Raw genomic sequence first — 18,084 nt, forward strand, 5'->3', positions numbered from 1 at the left:
GTGTTGCCAAGGAAATGCACATTAATAATTAAGAAATTTGTGCCAAATAATTCATAAACTTTATCCCAACTGGCTCATATTTCAAAAAACAAAAGACCTGGCAATTATTTTTTATAATATACTCTGCACATCTCTACAGCCCAGCTAAGACACTAGAGGAATAAGTCAGTACAATAGCTGATACAGAAAACCTCAACCAAGATTTCACACCATATACTAGTATTAATACAAAACAACAGTTTAAGTTGGATGTTCACATGACTCCTGTTTATGGCCATGTATATGCTACTTCAATGAACATCTCTGAATATTTAAGACAGTCTTATAAAAATGCACCACTATGCTTGGCTCTTTAGAAATACAGTGCACAAGATATGTGACTTAATTTACTACTTAGTCAAGACTTAATGGGTGCCCTGCCATCCAGTTGGCACATTGATACCAACTACATCTAGAAAAGTACCATAATTTATTATTGATGCATAGAAATGCTACCACTTATATTTCACTAGTAAGGACAGTCCTTTCAAGACATTTAAAAAGGAAAGAGAAATCCAGATGAAGTATAATTAACACACTCACCTAACACAGGACAATGGTCCCTGTAGAAAGAGCCTCCTTTCGCATCTTGGACACATTTCAGGTCAGACTACGGAGAGAGATTGAGACAACTTTAGTCCTCACTGACTGAGTCTCCAGGTTAACATAAGTCAGTGAAACTAGAACTCAATTAAGAAAGGCTGAAAATCATACATACAAAAACCAAACCCCATGAATTCATCACTGATATATACAATCTCAAATATTTTCCAATCTACCAGCCTTGACATTCTCAAGATTTTAATAACCTTTACCAATATAAAAGGCTATAAAGAATGAGACATTTTTAACTCAAATAAATGTATTAAAGTAACACAACGCTCCTTTGCATTGTTCTACAATTTTTCCCTTTTAAAATGAGTGTGTGAACACAAGCAAGGAAAGAAAAAGAAACAAATATCTGCAGACAGTGCTTGAAGCCACAGCGTTTCCTGTACTGATCCTTTCATGCCTGCCACTGCTGCCCCCCCTTTCCAATCCTTTTTGACAGATACATTTTTAACTTGGGGAAGAAAAACTGGCATACAAATCCTACAAAATGAAGAATTTCCAATTAAGAATATACAGAACACAAGGATATTACTTAAAAAACAACCTCCCCACTATTCTGAGCTAAATATGATCCTTTTCAAGAGTAAAGCTCCAAAGCTCATTCTCCAGAAAGACTCTGTTCAACATTATCTGAAAAACAGAGGTTCCAAGTATGATAACCAACTCCTATTCATCAAACCAGCAGAGTTCCTGTAATTCTCCTTTCTTCTGTTTTTTCCCTGTGTAACCCTTTAAGCCAAATGGCTACCATCTGCCAGCGCTCCCTATGGAACAATTCTCACTGAACAAAGGACATTTTGTGTGCACGATGAGTAGGGAAGGAGATAGGAAACTGTTTGCAAAATGTGTCAGAATATTCTACGGGATGGGGGAGGAAATAGAGGACAAGTGGTTGGTACGATATAATCGGCCAGAACTAAACAAATACTTTAACAATTACCTTTCCCACACCCGAGATTTACTGCAAAAGGATTACAGCGAAAACTCCTGAGTCTTCCAAATCATCAAGGTACTGATTAACACAATACTACCCTCAGCAACCCATAACTGCTAAGCGGCCAGAAACAATATAAACTTCAGTGTATAACCTTATCTACAAAGAATGTACCACCATTTTTTGAAAAAAATGATGATGAAAACAGCTGAGTGAAAATAATGAGATTTAGTTGCTCTTCAAATCCTACAAGAAACGAGGGGCAGAGCTCGCGCAGCCGGCAAAACGCTGCCAGCCGTCAGGCCAGTGCTGCGTGCGACGTGGCCGAAGACAAAGGGGCTGCACTGGCCACCCCAGATGGCAAAGCTGGGTCCTTCCCCCAGGCCAAGAGAGATTTAATGCGCCCGGGAGCCCTCGGTCTCACCCGCTGAATGCAAACTCTTCGTGTCGTGCAACAACCAGCTGTCTGCGCCAGAGTCGGGAAGGGCTACAAACGCAAGAGCTGTTTCCAGGTTCTCCACAGCATTAAGAACAGAGAGCGGGAGGGTCCTAAACAGTTCTTCTCCCAGCCAGCATAATCAGGGTGAAAGATCGTTTGCATTACAGAAAGTGTTAACATACAGAATGGACTGATGGCTGCAAGCTAGCAGAATAAATAAAATATTCAGTAAAAGGCTAATTACTATCTTGTAGCAGAAATTATTAGGAAGCAGGTTAAGATACCTTAAATTTTACGGGGGGGTGGGGGGGTGGGAAAAACCTACCAGAAACCTACAAATCTGCTCTCCTTTTTTCACCCTGCCTGAACCATGCCCGACACATAGTTTATTTCTGGAGTATAATGATACACTTGGTTGTAAAACTAAGTGGTAACTTGATGTTGAACCTCAGCTTCACATCTGTCTTCTTTTCACTTACACAGTGAAATCAATGTTAGATCACTAAGGAGTAAAACAAGAGCCCCATCTAAGTATCACAGAAAAGCAAGGTAACACGTTTATTTTATTTACATAAGCATTCACCAAAAAAACCAGGACTCAAAGCGCACAGAAAGATGAGGCACTTGACAGAGATTAAGGCAGTAAGAAACTAACTCATATATGCAGCAAAGGGTTCCTTCAGCAATTTTGCGAACAGCACCACTAGCAAAAGTAACACCAACATGAAAGGCCTGCCAATGTCTTAAAAAACATAATCGAACCAAAAAAGAGCCTGGAGCTTTACAGTAAACTGTACTTAGATACACTTCAGTACCACGAAAGCTGGGCAAGAAACTACAATTCTACTTCTAGCACTCAGCTACTACATTTATCAGAAAAGGAAAACAAGCTTTCTTCTGCCCAAGTAGTCTAAGTAGAAAAATCAGGGGTGGTGCTAAGCTCCTGGTCACTGGGTGGCAAGAGATCCCCCCGCTAGCACAAACACACCAGGCTGCCAACACATCCCTGCTGCCAGCTCTCGGGCTCACTCGGCCAGCTCTGTGGTACCACACTTCCAAAAACCCCACCGGGATTTTTACAAGGTTTTTGAGTCTCCCCAAGTCTTGTAAACGGATTGAAATAGCAGATCGTTTGGAGATGAGACGTACAAGCGCAAAAGCGAACGTACCAAAACACAAGGGATGTTAAAACACAAGTTTTAGACTCAGGGTGACACTGTGTGCAGAAGAAGTAACAACAGTGAGGCTGGGTGTAAATACTTGGTGGAGAGAAACACGCAAACATGTAAACAAAACATAAGCTTTTATACACTACCCTGATGGAGAAAACACTCAATGAACCCTGAAGAGGATACTTTCAAGAAACAGAAAAACAAGCTACAGAGTGTGGAATTTGTGTATAGAGAAGAGATGGAAGCCCCAATTAGGCAGGAAATCATCATAATGAAACCTCAAGGAACAGCACAAGGACAAAACATTGCACAGCAGGACTTTCAGACCAGTAGTAACAGCTGATGCACAACAGCCAGTGGGTAACAATGGGTTTTGCCTATAGCAGAGAACTTTGGTCTGCTAGCATCTACCTTCTGACTTGCTGAAAAACTCTTCGCATTCCAGCTGTATGTGATTGTATTACATAAAGATCATGATCTGCTGCGCCAAAAGGGAAATACAGAAAACATAACAGTTTACTTTGGCTTACCAGCCAATCATACCATTGAAAAAACAGCAGCAATTTCATCATCATAAAAACTTCAAGGAATGAAAAAAAACGTACACTACAGCACTGTCAGCAGTGTTGGCAGGAGGTGTAAAAGCGCCACCCTCCCTGACCTCAAAGAGGAAAACAATGCTGAAGGAGCAGCTGCCTAATGGAATAACTATTAAGATATTCCAATCAATATGGAATGCTATCCATCAAAACCAGGGAGGGCTGTCTACAGACTTGATAAGGAAACTAGGTGTGCTAAGAAAAGGAATGTTTGATCCAGAGCTGTGCTGAAATAGCATCTAACACCAGGAGTGAATACCAGAAGAGAAATTAATACTCATCTTACAGATATACCAGCAGGCGTTTGAAGTAGCAATGAATACACCCTATAAGGGTCATTTTAAGTCTTTAAACTCACCACAGCTTTTGGCAAGGAAATAAGCCCTTACGGGGCAAATGGAAAAAACTCAGTGCACGCTGCTTTGCAACCTGATTAAGACAACAAGGGAAGGATAAATCGGTAAATTGTGGATAAAGGTTTGTAAGAAATGCTGTACTTCAAATTTAATGAACTAAAATCATGTTCAGTTCCAAGAAGCTGAGAAAAGCAAAAGCAATAAAAGGAGAAGGTAGAAGATGGTAGACAAAGTGACTGAAATGGTAAAGAGGTGTGAGGTATAAAACCAACAGCAACAGCTTCTTACAGAAATCAGACTTCAGGCAAATCCTGAGCGAACGGTTTATAACCTCACTGTCTATTGATTACAGGCACTTATAAAAACCTTCCAAGCGTAACTTTTTTAAATGACCCCCCTTTAAAAAAAGTCTTCCTTGTGGGTTAATACTGTAAACAAAAAAGTTGGAAAACGATCACTGAGTACATTTCTGCTTAACAGAAATATGTTTCTAAGCAACTCAGTTACAGAGAGATGACGAATCTGGCTTGGTTGAGACTACAGGAGAAACGTAGAGAAGTAAGACTACATAAACAAGAAGTGAAAGAAAGTCTGCTGACAGATGCAAATAAATGCACAAGGTATACATAATTATCACCTTCCTTTCTGGATTCCAAAACAACTAACCACCTAACTTTAGCTATGCTGCAAGTAACATAATAAAAAACACCTGCTGCATGTGTAAAGGTGGCTGAAATTCATGTTTCTGTGTTTTAAATCCATTTTGATCAGCACCTAGAAGCAACAGAAGGACACTAACAAAATAATGAAAATTCTTGTTGCTTCTTCCTAAACCCTTCATTTTTAACACACTTGAGACTTGAGAGCTGAAGATCTGTCTTACACCACAGATCTGACAGTTGTAACTGCACCAGAAAGCATATTTCTATATACTTTGTAACACTCACCTGCAATGCCTGGTATGCTAAGACATTTACTTTGTTTTTATTAAAAAAAAAAAAAAAGTGTTATTAAGTCATTCTTAAACACCTCTAGTGTAATTTCAAGGATTATCTTTAAGGGTAGCCCAAATAAAAGCTGATGAACAGACACTGGGTAACAATCAGGATAACAAAGTTTGAAGTAACATCAAAAACCCAAGGGCAAGGAATCTGCTCAACTTCCCTTATGCACTCAACTACTCAGAATTTGTGGAAAAAAGTACACAAACGCAGATGGCTTACAGACTACTGAGACAATGATGGATGATAACTACAGTTACTTCTTTCAAAGGCTACACAGATAAAAGCAAAATCCTCCACAATGAAAAACAAGAAGAGGAGATTAATTACAGCAAAAAAGGCAAGAGCAAAGAAATTTCGTAGCACAAAACAATCCTAAATAATGAAACTGACTTAGGGCACTTCTGCTGATGGAACTGCTTTCTTAAGTTTTTATAGCAAAATCTGTTCTAGTAGAATATAATGCTTATTGAACACCAATGGAAGTTACCAGCTTCACATCCTCAGCTATGTGATATGAAGAAATAAAAAGCAGAAAGAAGTCTAAAAAGCCAAACCACAATCTTGTCATTAACATTCTAATTCCACATAGTGTATCTTTTCATCGCAAAATGCTAATTTCACAGATTTCTAAAGCAGGTAATGTGGTTAACAGCTTGGTCTGGCTCTCGAATCTGAATACAAATAGACATGAAATGCAAGCAGTGTCAATAATTGTACTAGTCAGCCGTACTTTATTCCTACTATGAATGTAGCAAACGTTATTCAACCTAACAGTATCATAAAAACAGATTTCAGTTTGGTAATTCATGGCCTGTGGCAGCAGAAATTCCCAGATTTAAATGCTAGGCTTTACAAAGCAAGGCAAGATGCACCTCTCAACCACTTCGTATGTAAACACAACAGCAAACTCAAATAAAAACTCTAAAGATGACCACAAATAAATGCAAGTTTTCAGCCAGCACCTGCTGCCCCACCAGCCAATTCTCGTCCCTCCCCAGGAAAAGCTGGCAGGCCAGACAGATTAATTTTGAGGACCACATGCAGCCTGTCAGCTATCAAACAAGCAATCTGGACTTACAATAATAAGCTGTGTGTCTTTAATCAGCTCCATTTGCATCTGAGCCAAATGTTATTCATTTGCAAGTAGGGGTCTCTTCTCAGCTGTATTTACATGGGCACACACTCCAAGTATTGTTGATTCCACATTCTCTGGATGTTCTTATCCAATTTCTAAGTCCCAAGACAAGTTTGCCCTAACTTTACATGAACTTTCTAAAGTGCGTTAGTCAGCTTTATGCAACAGCCCATAAATAGTAGGAAATAATCACAAGTACACTTAGGGAGCAATTAATCAGTTATAAAATCTAGCTTTCAAATGACTATTTGTCACAGATATCCAAGAATTCATTCTGTCTGAAGTGAAAACTGCATTTGATAAAAGTATCCAACACAGATAAAATTAGTGTAGGAATGGATTGCAATCAGTGAAGCACTACATATAAAGCCTTAAACTATCCTTTTTATTCATACATACGTACAGATATTATCCTATATAGAACATATACATATATGTGGTTTAAGAAACATTTTAACAGTTTTTTGTTGTTAATTAGATGACCGGCCAAATATTTCTATTTGTACAAATCTTGTGGGATGGGTCACCCTTATCCATTCAAAATCACAGTTGCAGTACTGAATCACGTATTCTAGATATACTTAACACTTCTTTCCTGTTTGGCAACAGAATATAGATGATTTACAAATAATAAACATATTAAGAGAATAACTTTCAGAACAGAATATAACTTATCTTAAAGGTATTTTTCCTGAGGCCAGAATGAATAGCACTCCTACTATGCAGTGAACAAATTTTAACACAGTAACTGAAATCACAACCAAAAATCAGTTGATCTGTATCTCATTCTATCCAGATTTTGTAATTGTGCTCCTTTTCCATGCATCACAATCAAATGCAAAGGGGAAGATACCAACCATTGGTTTAATAATATTATTATGCTACATAATACTACATGTAACTTTCTTTCTCTTTTGCCAGTATGTAAGAAATTTTCTTTAGCGCTAGGGGGGTGGGGCCATGAAGGACGTAACTGAATACTGACTTATATTTTATCCTTAGCATCTTCATACATCATAAAAGCTGACCTGCACTAAAGATGTTTAGTCATTTTAAACCTAATACTAAAATATGTATTTACTGCAAAAGTGGTATTTAGTTTTTATTTTTTATTATAAAAATAAACTTTATTTCAAGTTAGGCTGTAAAGCAAAATATTTTACTTTCAAAAAAAAGTAGACTAGTCATTGTTTAACGTTTTATTACGGATACACATCTGACAAGATGACACTTCAATTTTAAGTTAACATGGTTTTCCTCTGCAGTATCAAACAAAAATCATGCAAAGAAAATGTTAATTAAGATGTTATAAGCAGCTAATAATCAAAGTAACCTTTCCCTGACCTACATTAGGATAAGAAAACCCAGCAACAGAGGCACTTAGGCTAAAGTCTGACCCATTTTCTCTCCAAAGCTGTAGAAGCTATGAAGTCAAAAAGAAAAATTCAGTGCTAAAGCAAATTAAGGTTGTAATTCAGCTCAGCACCTTTCCATTAACAAAAAAATTGCTCTCAAAAGGATTCTGAGTATTGCCAGTAAAACTGCAAATCTTGCAGTAATCACACTGAAATTTGAACTGAAGAGTTCCGGAGTTAACGAAATAGGGTCTTTAAAAAGGTCATGACTAAGCTTCTTTTTCTTTTCTGAATTTTAATTTAAGCACAATAGTAGCACAGTAAGACAATCATGCATGCGATGTAAATATTTATTATACTCTGGCAGAAACCAGCCCTTAACTTTAAGTTATTCACGTTTTATAAATTCCCAGATCAGACTTTCTTACTAATACATATGCATGATCCATACAGCTGTATTCACAAAGACCTGACTAACAGCATGCAAACTGTCAAAGCATATTACAAAAGCAGGCTAATAAAGCACAACAAGTTATTCTTACTACCCTTCCCCCACCATGCATTTCACCCTTTGTGTTCTTTTATACTTACCATGCCCTCAAAGCCAACTCTGTAAAGGTTCTTCGCACCATTGTCCCAAAGAACATATGCTGCGCTATGTGGACTCGACGCACTCCAATCTTGGATTTCAGTTACCTATTGAGTTTCAAAAATAAGAAAATTGTCTCTAGAACAAAGACTTAGAAGCACAATCTGAACATCTCTTCAGAATACTTCAGGATATAGCAGTTTTACTGAATATAAAATTTATTCTGACGCTGTTTTCTGTTTCGTAAAAGTGTTCCATAGGTGTCTTAATGAGACGGCAGCCTGAATATATACTTTGTAGGGCTGTTTTTTCCTTTGCATATTTGGTAGACAATCTAACTACATAGGTAGAGAACAAAATCTGAACCGTAAAGATTTATTTTATGATGCTTTGACATGTTCTTACCAGAAGCAGCATTTAACTAAGAAAAACAGTATGAAAACTATTTTAACTGCTTCAATATTTCTGGTTTAACCTGCATTACCCTGATGGCAGTGCACCGTGTTAGGAGACAAAGTTTTATTTCCAGAGCTAATCTGTTTAACAACAGTACAAAAGAAGGAGAGTGAAAAGGACTTTCCCTGACATTTCTGAAATCATGAGGCCATGCACCAAATTCTGAAAACACTTCCATTATTTGAAAAAAACAAAACAAAAAAACCCAAAACATTTTCCAGAATATGTCTTCATTCTTATTTGCATTTATTTAAAAACTGTTTCTGCTGTCTACCATCTGCTTTTCCTCATTAAAAACATTTTTATGAATTTAAACATATTTTCAGCTTGCAAGTAATCCCACTAATTCAAGTTTAGTACACAAAGCAGACAATGCAGGATAGGACTCCTATTTTGCAAAGAAATTTCAGAGATTTCAAAATATTTTGCAAAATTCACAACCAGGAGTAAATAATCAAGATGAAAAAAGCTGCATCTGAATATCCCTTGCTTTAAGAGATTTTAATTTATTGTTTCCTCTCAACAAAATCCAAAATCAAATCTCCAAAAGTTCTAAAGCTTCCATAAATGTCTAGGATACAAAATAGGCTAAATATTTTATTCAGGAACTTCTTGATGTCTTTTAATTGCTGCTTAAGTGTACTAAAAATAAATGCAACATAACCCACCAGTTCACCAAGAGATAAGAGCATCCAATTCTCCTTCTAGAATATCTCATATTTGGTGATAAAAGTCACTCCCTGCTGTATGTTCACACTTAAAACAAACGCTAGTTCTCAAGGTAAATGTAAGTTGTAAACACAAAATCTGCAAAGGTTATGATTAGCAATATATCACTCCATGCAATTTTCAATAAATCCAAATAATTTTATTATACAACTATATCAAAAACACTCATATAATGTCCTAAGCCAGTAATACAATACCCACATACAACAGTTGCAGATTTTTTAATTTTACACAGGGAAAGTGCCCATAATTATTAGACGAAAAAACAAAAATGCAGGGTGCAAGTACTGAAAACCAGGAGCAAGAGCCAGCAGGAGCAGGGAAGTGATCATCCTCCTGTACTTGGCACTGGTGAGGCCACACCTCGAGTACTGTGTTCAGTTTTGGGCCCCTCATTACAAGAAGGACATTGAGGTGCTGGAGCACGTCCAGAGAAGGGCAACAAGGCTGGTGAAGGGTCTGGAGAACAAGTCTTATGAGGAGCAGTTGAGGGAGCTGGGGCTGTTTAGTTTGGAGGAGAAGAGGCTGAGGGGGGACCTTATTGCTCTCTACAGCTACCTGAAAGGAGGCTGTAGTCAGGCAGGTGTTCATCTCTTCTCCCAAGTAACTAGCAATAGGACGAGAGGCAATGGCCTCAAGTTGCAGAAGGGGAGGTTTAGATTGGATATTAGGAAAAATTTCTTTACTGAAAGAGTGGTCAGGCATTGGAACAGGCTGCCCAGGGAGGTGGTGGAGTCACCATCCCTGGAGGTGTTCAAAAAACGTGTGGATGTGGCACGTCGGGACATGTTTAGCAGGCATGGTGGCGATGGGTTGATGGTTGCACTTGATGATCTTAGAGATCTTTTCCAATCTTCTATGATTCTAAGAGATACATAAATGTGCTGACCCACAAGCAATAAGACTACAGAATACAGTGATGACCACACAGGGCTATCCTTGAGAGCTCTGTTTTTATACCAGCTCTCTGGTAATGCTGAAATATGCCCAAGATCTTAATGTTATTAGCAGCCAGTCTCAAACAGAACAGCCAAGACAAAAAATCACTAGTTTTAAAAATTTTGTGCTGGTATTGTAAAAATGTAAAATTAAACTTACACCAACTGGTCATAGTATACCTCCCCTCCTCTTTCTAAATACTTGAGCATTACACAGCAATATTTTTTAAAGTCCAGCAAATTAAAATTTAAATTAATTTAAAATTTTAAATTAAAAATTAATTAAGTTTTATTTTTACCTTTCCTCTGCGCCCATTGCCACCATCTTGGTCTTCCCATTGCCAGTCAACTCCTCGTACCACCCTGGCACCTGCAAAGATTCCTCTTGCTGTAATTTTCTTTGATTTACGACGAGACTCCAACAATACCCTGAAGTTATTAAAAGAAGAACCCACAAATGTCAACATAATAAAGGAAGTCCAATATGAATCTTTGGGGATGAGAAGGAAGGAGAGTGTCTTGAAACAAAAATAACCCCACAAATGTAGACTTCAGTGCATGAATCGCATCCATTAAATTCTCAACTCAAACAGCAGCCCACAAGACAAAAAAACATGATCTTCCTAAATCTGATTTATTGTATGTTTATAACTAGATTTTAAATCTAACGATGTCTTCTCCAAACTTCCTACTACCAGCAGTAATCTTGTAATCAGTTATATATAGATCTGTACTCATATTAATAAAATTGTTAAAGAAACAGAGATTCATATAAACGACACATATCTGTTTCTCTTAGATGCAGCCTAGGCCAATATTATTGCCCCGCAATTGCCCTGCCATCTTTATTCACAATTATGATATTAAGTAGAAGCTACATCTCTTTCCCCTCAATGTCTCAGTTTATTTTCTATATGCTTATTACAGTATATCTTAGAAAATTTAATTCAATATATCAACTTCCATTTTTTTCAGTCACGTTACTTTTCTAAAGAAAACCTCTTCTTTCCCCTCTGACTTCAGCAGAGCTGAAGTAGTTGAGCCCAAACAGAACAGTTCATGAGTATTTAACTTACAAACAGAAACAAAGAGACAAACATTTTCCTGTCTTTTCAGTCAACTCAAGAGCCACTAGTTTTCATGCATCTTACTCCATGGCAGGAAACTGTTTCCAGACAAAAGTATTTTTCAGCTGAAATTCTGAACGTTTCCTGACCTCTTCAGGAAGTGTTCTCACCCTCCTGCTAAACTTTCAACATCCAGCAGATGGCAGACAAGGAAAATTTAAACTCTTAGCATTTAAATCAATGCAAAGCACACATGAAAGTACTACCCATTTTTATCCAAGTCATACAAGAGTGATAGAAAACACAAAGGTATGTTGTTTATAGCAGCATTTTAGAAAGATATCAACGCCTACAAAATTCAGACAAAAACCAGCATACGCTACTTTGATATGCTGCCAATATGATATCCCAGGCTCAGAAATGAAATAGGTAGAGCTTATGCTTTCCTTCATCCAAACATCCTTAGATGCCTCTTGCCATTTTTCCTAATCAAGATATCCCTCAAATTCGATAGCACTGCTTTGCCCTCTTCTCCTCCTTCAAGCAGTTAACTTTAATCAATTTCTCTCAGCTAAGCTTGATCCAATAGAAACAGGTCCTTGGCAGATGAAGCTGCCTTCCAGACAAGAGTTTCAAAATAGAACTCAATGGGATTAAACAAAGATAGGGAGAAAGTGACAAGATGCAAAAGACTTCAGGTAATTCTATACATTGCATACAATCTATCTCCAAAACTAAAAATTACGCTTTGTACACCAGAACAGACCACTTAAAACTACAAAGGAAACTTCCGCTAAGGTAAAAAAAAAAAAAAAAGTCTGACAAGCATTCTAAAAAATGAGATCTTTAAAAAAGAAATAAACAGAAAAACAGATTTGTATTTTGTTAGCTATTCTCTATTAATTACACTAAGCCAGCACTTTCTACTCTTGGATTCAACTTCCGAGTCTTGCTCTCTATCAGAACATCATAACTGAGATGCTAAGCTTACGATACCTATTTGGTACGTAGATCTACTGGCATGAACCTCAAAAAAAATGGAACTTACTTTTTGATTAAGGCACTGACCTGGGCATCTAAGCCATAGTTAAACTTCAAGGCAAATGTTTGAGAAAATAAACACAGTCCCTACAAGACATGATACGAGAACTCAGTTTCTGTGCTCAAACCACTTCGCTTAACTGTAAAAGCACTGATAAAAACACATCACTGAATTACAACATATTTGTAAGCTTTACTTCTCCAAGAAGAGGAAATAAATGTTTTCTTACACACGTCACATCTAACAAGAAAGCTTCCAATAATTTCATGAAAGAACATTCTGGAGAGTTATCACAGAGGTGATACCACAGCATGTAGGCTTTACTTGGAGAGCTATGGTAAAGCACTGCGTATTTAGTAACAGGCAAATATCACTGTTCTCACTTAAGCGGTAGATAAATCATGACGGAGAGAGGCTTTGGATTTAGACAAGTTATTTAAAGTCAAGAACACACCAAATGCCGATTCTGTTCAAGAGTTCTTTGCTGGGAGACAATAATAGATGCTTAAGAACAGAACATGAAAACCTAGGCAAGGGTAGAACAACCCTTCAACAGCATTTTTTCTCTGCTTTCTGTAATACAGCAGTTTCAACAGTTCAAGTCAGAAGTTTTGTCTCCAGCTCATTCTGTTTTTAATAGCCCACAAGGAGGATATTTCCCCTCAATTTGTCTACACCATTTTTGAACCTAATGAAACTTTCACATTCAGAAGCCCGCTGACAAACCATTTTGTGATTACACATTGTATAAAGGTAATTGCCTATGTTTTAAAGCTGCTATAACACAAGAACTAGGCAGACTGCAGTGATGTTAAAAGAAACTGAATAATCATATCCTTTTTTCTCTACTCCATTCCTTCCGAAATTTCCATGTTTTACAGGCTCCGAAGACTGTCCCTCCCTCACAAAAACGCAGAGAACCAGCAACAGAATCTACACCTCAAGCCACCATTTTAACTAATCCAAGTTTCAGTAACCAACTCCACAGTTTAAAAACTAACCACAATTAACTGTTCTTATTTAATTTCATGAGAAAAACTCCCACATTTTACCTTTCACTTCCTGGTGTGGTAATTCTGTAAAAACGATGCCTCAAGTGATGTTTGTCCCCATGATAGCAAACTGTGCACAAGTCATAATTTGTGCATTCAGCACATTTCCATCGGATGCCAATGATGGGTTGTTGTCGACAGGTATCACACATAGTCCCGTCATGCTTAATACCTGTGGGGAGAAAAAGAAAAAAAAAAAAGAGACTAACAACTTTGCTACATCACTACACAGATTTCTGTTGTGCACCATTATAATTTGAAACCATATACTAAAAAGTTCACAAGAAAGGCTGCTAGTGATACCCTATCAGCCTACAAGACTGAGGGGAAAAGATAACGGACTTTGCCTCGTATCTCCAGTCGTCAGTCTGTTCTTGAAATGTTCTATCTTTTCTCAGCTCAAAAAGCTGAGAAAGCTACATTTGTTTTTTTTCCATCTATACAAACCAGAGAAAGAAAATGAGAAATCCTTTAACTACCACAAGTTAAAGGGTCAGAAATACACATATCAAAATATACAGGCAATCTGGAATTTTGTCTCTGGAAGAGTATCAATACACTTTACACCACAGAGGCTACTGTGTCCAACTGAGCGTGACAGTCTGAAAATCACTGGTTTGACTCACACATTTTGTACAGGGAACAAGGTAAGTGCTTATGGCTATTCTTTTTTTATATAGGAAAAAATCAAGCTCTCTTGGATAGATGCCATTAGTTTCATGACAAACTGTTGCCATTTTGTAAGTGTTTTACTGCTTTACATGTTGGCTTTTTTCAAAATGAATGTACCGAAGACAGACCAGATGTAACACACCAGCATGTGCTTTGCCCGGCCTTCCATAAAAATGGAGTTCTGAGGACTACTTACTCCTACGGCTTTGCCAAGCTACAGCATAGTGAAAGTGATCAGTCACAGGCAGTTTCCACCCATGCGTTCTGAATAGAGTGAACAGCCGCAACTGATTTAAAAAAAAAAACCAAAACTAATTCTGCTGCTGTTTGGAGAAAATTCAGCAATAGGAGAGAGAAGCACTGGCATTCAGTCTGTAGCACAGATAAAAATTGAGCACTAAAAGGCTGGACTAACACAGAACTTTCCCAGTCACTCATTCTTTAAAAACAAAACAAAACCAACAAAAAACCCCAAAATAGATCATACTGAAATTAGTGAGGAAAAAGAACAGGTTTTGTCCCCTCCAGAAAGGATGCTTTGGAAATGACTGCCATGTTCGCTACAAACCTATTAGTCACTTGTGTCGAACAGCTGAGCCACCTGCAGTGAAGAAAAATCAACAGCTGGAGAGACAAAACTGAAGGAAATGCCTTGTCTCATCACTTCACAGAATCATGTAATAGGTGAGGTTGGAAGAAACCTCTGGAAATTGTCTAATCCAACCACCACTGCTCGAAGCAGGGCAAACTAGAGCCTCCTGCCAAAAACCACATCCAGTCATGTTTTGAGCATGTCCAAGACCGCAGGCTCCACCACCTCTGGGCAGCCTGTTCCCAGTGTTCCATCATCCCTAGAGCAAAAATGTTTCTTCTTATGCTTAAGGGGAAATTCCTGTGTTTCAATTTGTGCCCACTGCCTCTTGTCCTGTCACTTTACACCACTGAAAAGAGCCTGGCTCCACTCTTTTTACAACCCAAATCAGATATTTATATACACTGGTAAGAATCCCTCTGAGCCTTCTCTTCTCCAGTCTAAAGACCACCAGATGCCTCGGCCTCTCCTCATACCAAACAGCTTAAGATCTCTTAAAATATATTTGCAGCCCTTCACTTGACACAGTCACTACATCCATGTCTCTCTTGCACTAGAGAGCCCAGAACTGGACCCAGCACTGCAGGTGTGGCCTCACCAGTGCTAGAGTGGAGGGGAAGGACCATCCCTCTCAACCTGCTGGCAATGCTCCTCCTAACACAGCCCAGGATACCACTATCCTTCACTGCAACAAGGGCACGTCGTTGGCTTATGGTCACTTCATTGTCCACAGGGACCCCCGGGTCCTTTCCTGCAAATCTGCCTTTAGTCCCAGTTCTTTCTCCCCAGGTGCACGACTCTGCCTTTCCCTTTGTTGAATTACATGAGATTCCTGTGGCTCATTTCTCCAGCCTGTCAGGGTCTGTCTCAACACCAGCAAAATCATCTTGTGTATCATTTCTCCTAACCAGGAATGTTTCTCACTCCATCCTCTTCCAACCTTGATTACAAACGTATTTAGGAATTTTTCTGGCCTCATGACTAAAAATTTTCATGATGCACGAACACTGAAATAAATATTTAGCTAAGGCTGGAAAAGGAAACATTTAGGGAGCTGGCGGATGTCATTGCTGAGCCACTCTCCATCATCTCTGAGAGGTCCTGGAGGACAGGAGAGGTGCCCGAGGACTGGAGAAAGGCCAATGTCACTCCAATCTTCAAAAAGGGCAAGAAGGAGGACCCAGGGAACTACAGGCCAGTCAGCCTCACCTCCATCCCGGGAAAGGTGATGGAGCAGCTTATCCTGGAGGCCATCATGAAGCAAGTGGAAGAAAAGAAGGTTATCAGGAGTAGTCAGCATGGATTCACCAAGGGGAAATCATGCCTGACCAATCTAATAGCTTTCTACAATGACATGACTGGCTGGGTAGACGAAGGGAGAGCCGTGGATGTTCTCTACCTGGACTTCAGCAAGGCTTTCAACACAGTCTCCCATGATATCCTCCTAGGGAAGCTCAGGAAGTGTGGGCTGGATGAGTGGTCGGTGAAGTGGATAGAGAACTGGCTGAATGGCAGAACTCAGAGGGTTGTCATCAGCGGCGCTGGGTCTAGTTGGAGGCTGCTAACTAGTGGTGTCCCCCAGGGGTCAGTACTGGGCCCAGTCTTGTTTAACTTCTTCATCAACGACCTGGATGAAGAGTTAGAATGTACCCTCAGCAAGTTTGCTGACGACACCAAACTGGGAGGTGTGGTAGATACACCAGAAGGCTGTGCTGCCATTCAGCGTGACCTAGACAGGCTGGAAAGTTGGGCAGAGAGGAACCTGATGAGGTTCAACAAAGGCAAATGCAGGGTCCTGCACCTGGGGAGGAACAACCCCATGCACCAGTACAGGCTTGGGGTGGACCTGCTGGAGAGCAGCTCTGCGGAGAGGGACCTGGGTGTCCTGGTGGACGACAGGTTAACCATGAGCCAGCAGTGTGCCCTGGCTGCCAAGAAAGCCAATGGGATCCTGGGGTGCATCAAGAAGAGCGTGGCCAGCAGGTCGAGGGAGGTTCTCCTTCCCCTCTACATTGCCCTGGTGAGGCCTCATCTGGAGTACTGTGTCCAGTTCTGGGCTCCCCAGTTCAAGAAAGATGAAGAGCTACTGGAGAGAGTCCAGTGGAGGGCTACGAGGATGATGAGGGGACTGGAGCATCTCTCCTACGAGGAGAGGCTGAGGGAACTGGGCTTGTTCAGCCTGAAGAAGAGAAGGCTGCGAGGGGACCTAATAAATGCTTACAAATATCTGAAGGGTGGGTGTCAGGAGGATGGGGCCAAGCTCTTTTCAGTGGTGCCCAGTGACAGGACAAGGGGCAATGGGCACAAACTGAAGCACAGGAAGTTCTGTCTGAACATGAGGAAGAACTTCTTCTCTCTGAGGGTGACGGAGCACTGGAACAGGCTGCCCAGGGAGGTTGTGGAGTCTCCTTCTCTGGAGATATTCAAGACCCGCCTGGAGAAGGTCCTGTGCAGCTTGCTGTAGGTGACCCTGCTTCAGCAGGAGGGTTGGACTAGATGACCCACAGAGGTCCCTTCCAACCCCTACCTACTATTCTGTGATTCTGTGATCTCGAGCATAGACTGCACATCGCACCAGGGAGATCTGAGCACCTCTTCAGGTCAGCCAAATATAACCTTCAGCAACAACAAAAACTCTGAAACTGCTGACGTTGTGCTAAATGATCACTGTAATTCCTGGAGCAGTTCATGAAAAAGGTGGCATCCGTACCTTGACTACAAAGTCTGTGCTGAAATTCTGAAGGTCTGGCACAGACAAGACCTATAACCCATAAACCTTATTTGCCAAATCCAGCTGCCAGACAACACACCTCGTATACCAGCTTCTACATTTTGAAAGTATTTGCTGCCTGGTAACAACAACTAAAAATGCTGTTTTTCTACAAAACAAGAACTTGGAAATCACCCACACATCTCCTCCCTCCACAGAACTCCATCAGTGACCTTGTTCCCAACATGGAGGGTTAACATCAAGAAGCAAGCTATCTTTGTTGTTATGTACACTGAGACTTTGATGTCTAGTACCTGTTGATTATCTGTAACATTCAATAAGACAGTATTAGCTATGATCTCAGGTGGCTGCCTCACTGCTATGAATAGTATTAAACCATTTTACTACTTTTTTGGTAGTCTTCAAGAGCAGGTGCATTAAAAGGACTCGGATAACCTGTTAGTGTTTTGTTGCCTTGCTTAAAAAGTCTAACTAATAATGGCACTGGGGATTGAAGGGTGGTATTTGTTTTGGTTTTTTTTTATAAATTGATTGCTAAGTTAGTATTTCACACAGAAACAGAGCAGTTACA

General features: G+C 39.6%; 1 protein-coding gene across 4 annotated transcripts in view; it reads right to left on the reverse strand.

The window, feature by feature from the left end:
* MIB1 (MIB E3 ubiquitin protein ligase 1) overlaps positions 1–18,084 on the reverse strand; it is a 104,465-nt gene that overhangs the window by 61,749 nt on the left and 24,632 nt on the right. For all 4 annotated transcript variants that reach the window (XM_075416343.1, XM_075416342.1, XM_075416341.1 and 1 more), the window contains 4 exons: positions 13,519–13,690; positions 10,657–10,786; positions 8,237–8,341; positions 583–649 (listed from right to left, as the gene is read on the reverse strand). In XM_075416343.1, coding sequence (XP_075272458.1) covers positions 583–649; positions 8,237–8,341; positions 10,657–10,786; positions 13,519–13,670 — 454 coding nt within the window. In that variant the 5' untranslated portion in view covers positions 13,671–13,690. The remainder of the gene's footprint in view (positions 1–582; positions 650–8,236; positions 8,342–10,656; positions 10,787–13,518; positions 13,691–18,084) is intronic.

This window comes from Opisthocomus hoazin, chromosome 3, assembly GCF_030867145.1.
Source record: "Opisthocomus hoazin isolate bOpiHoa1 chromosome 3, bOpiHoa1.hap1, whole genome shotgun sequence".
Classification (NCBI taxonomy): domain Eukaryota; kingdom Metazoa; phylum Chordata; class Aves; order Opisthocomiformes; family Opisthocomidae; genus Opisthocomus; species Opisthocomus hoazin.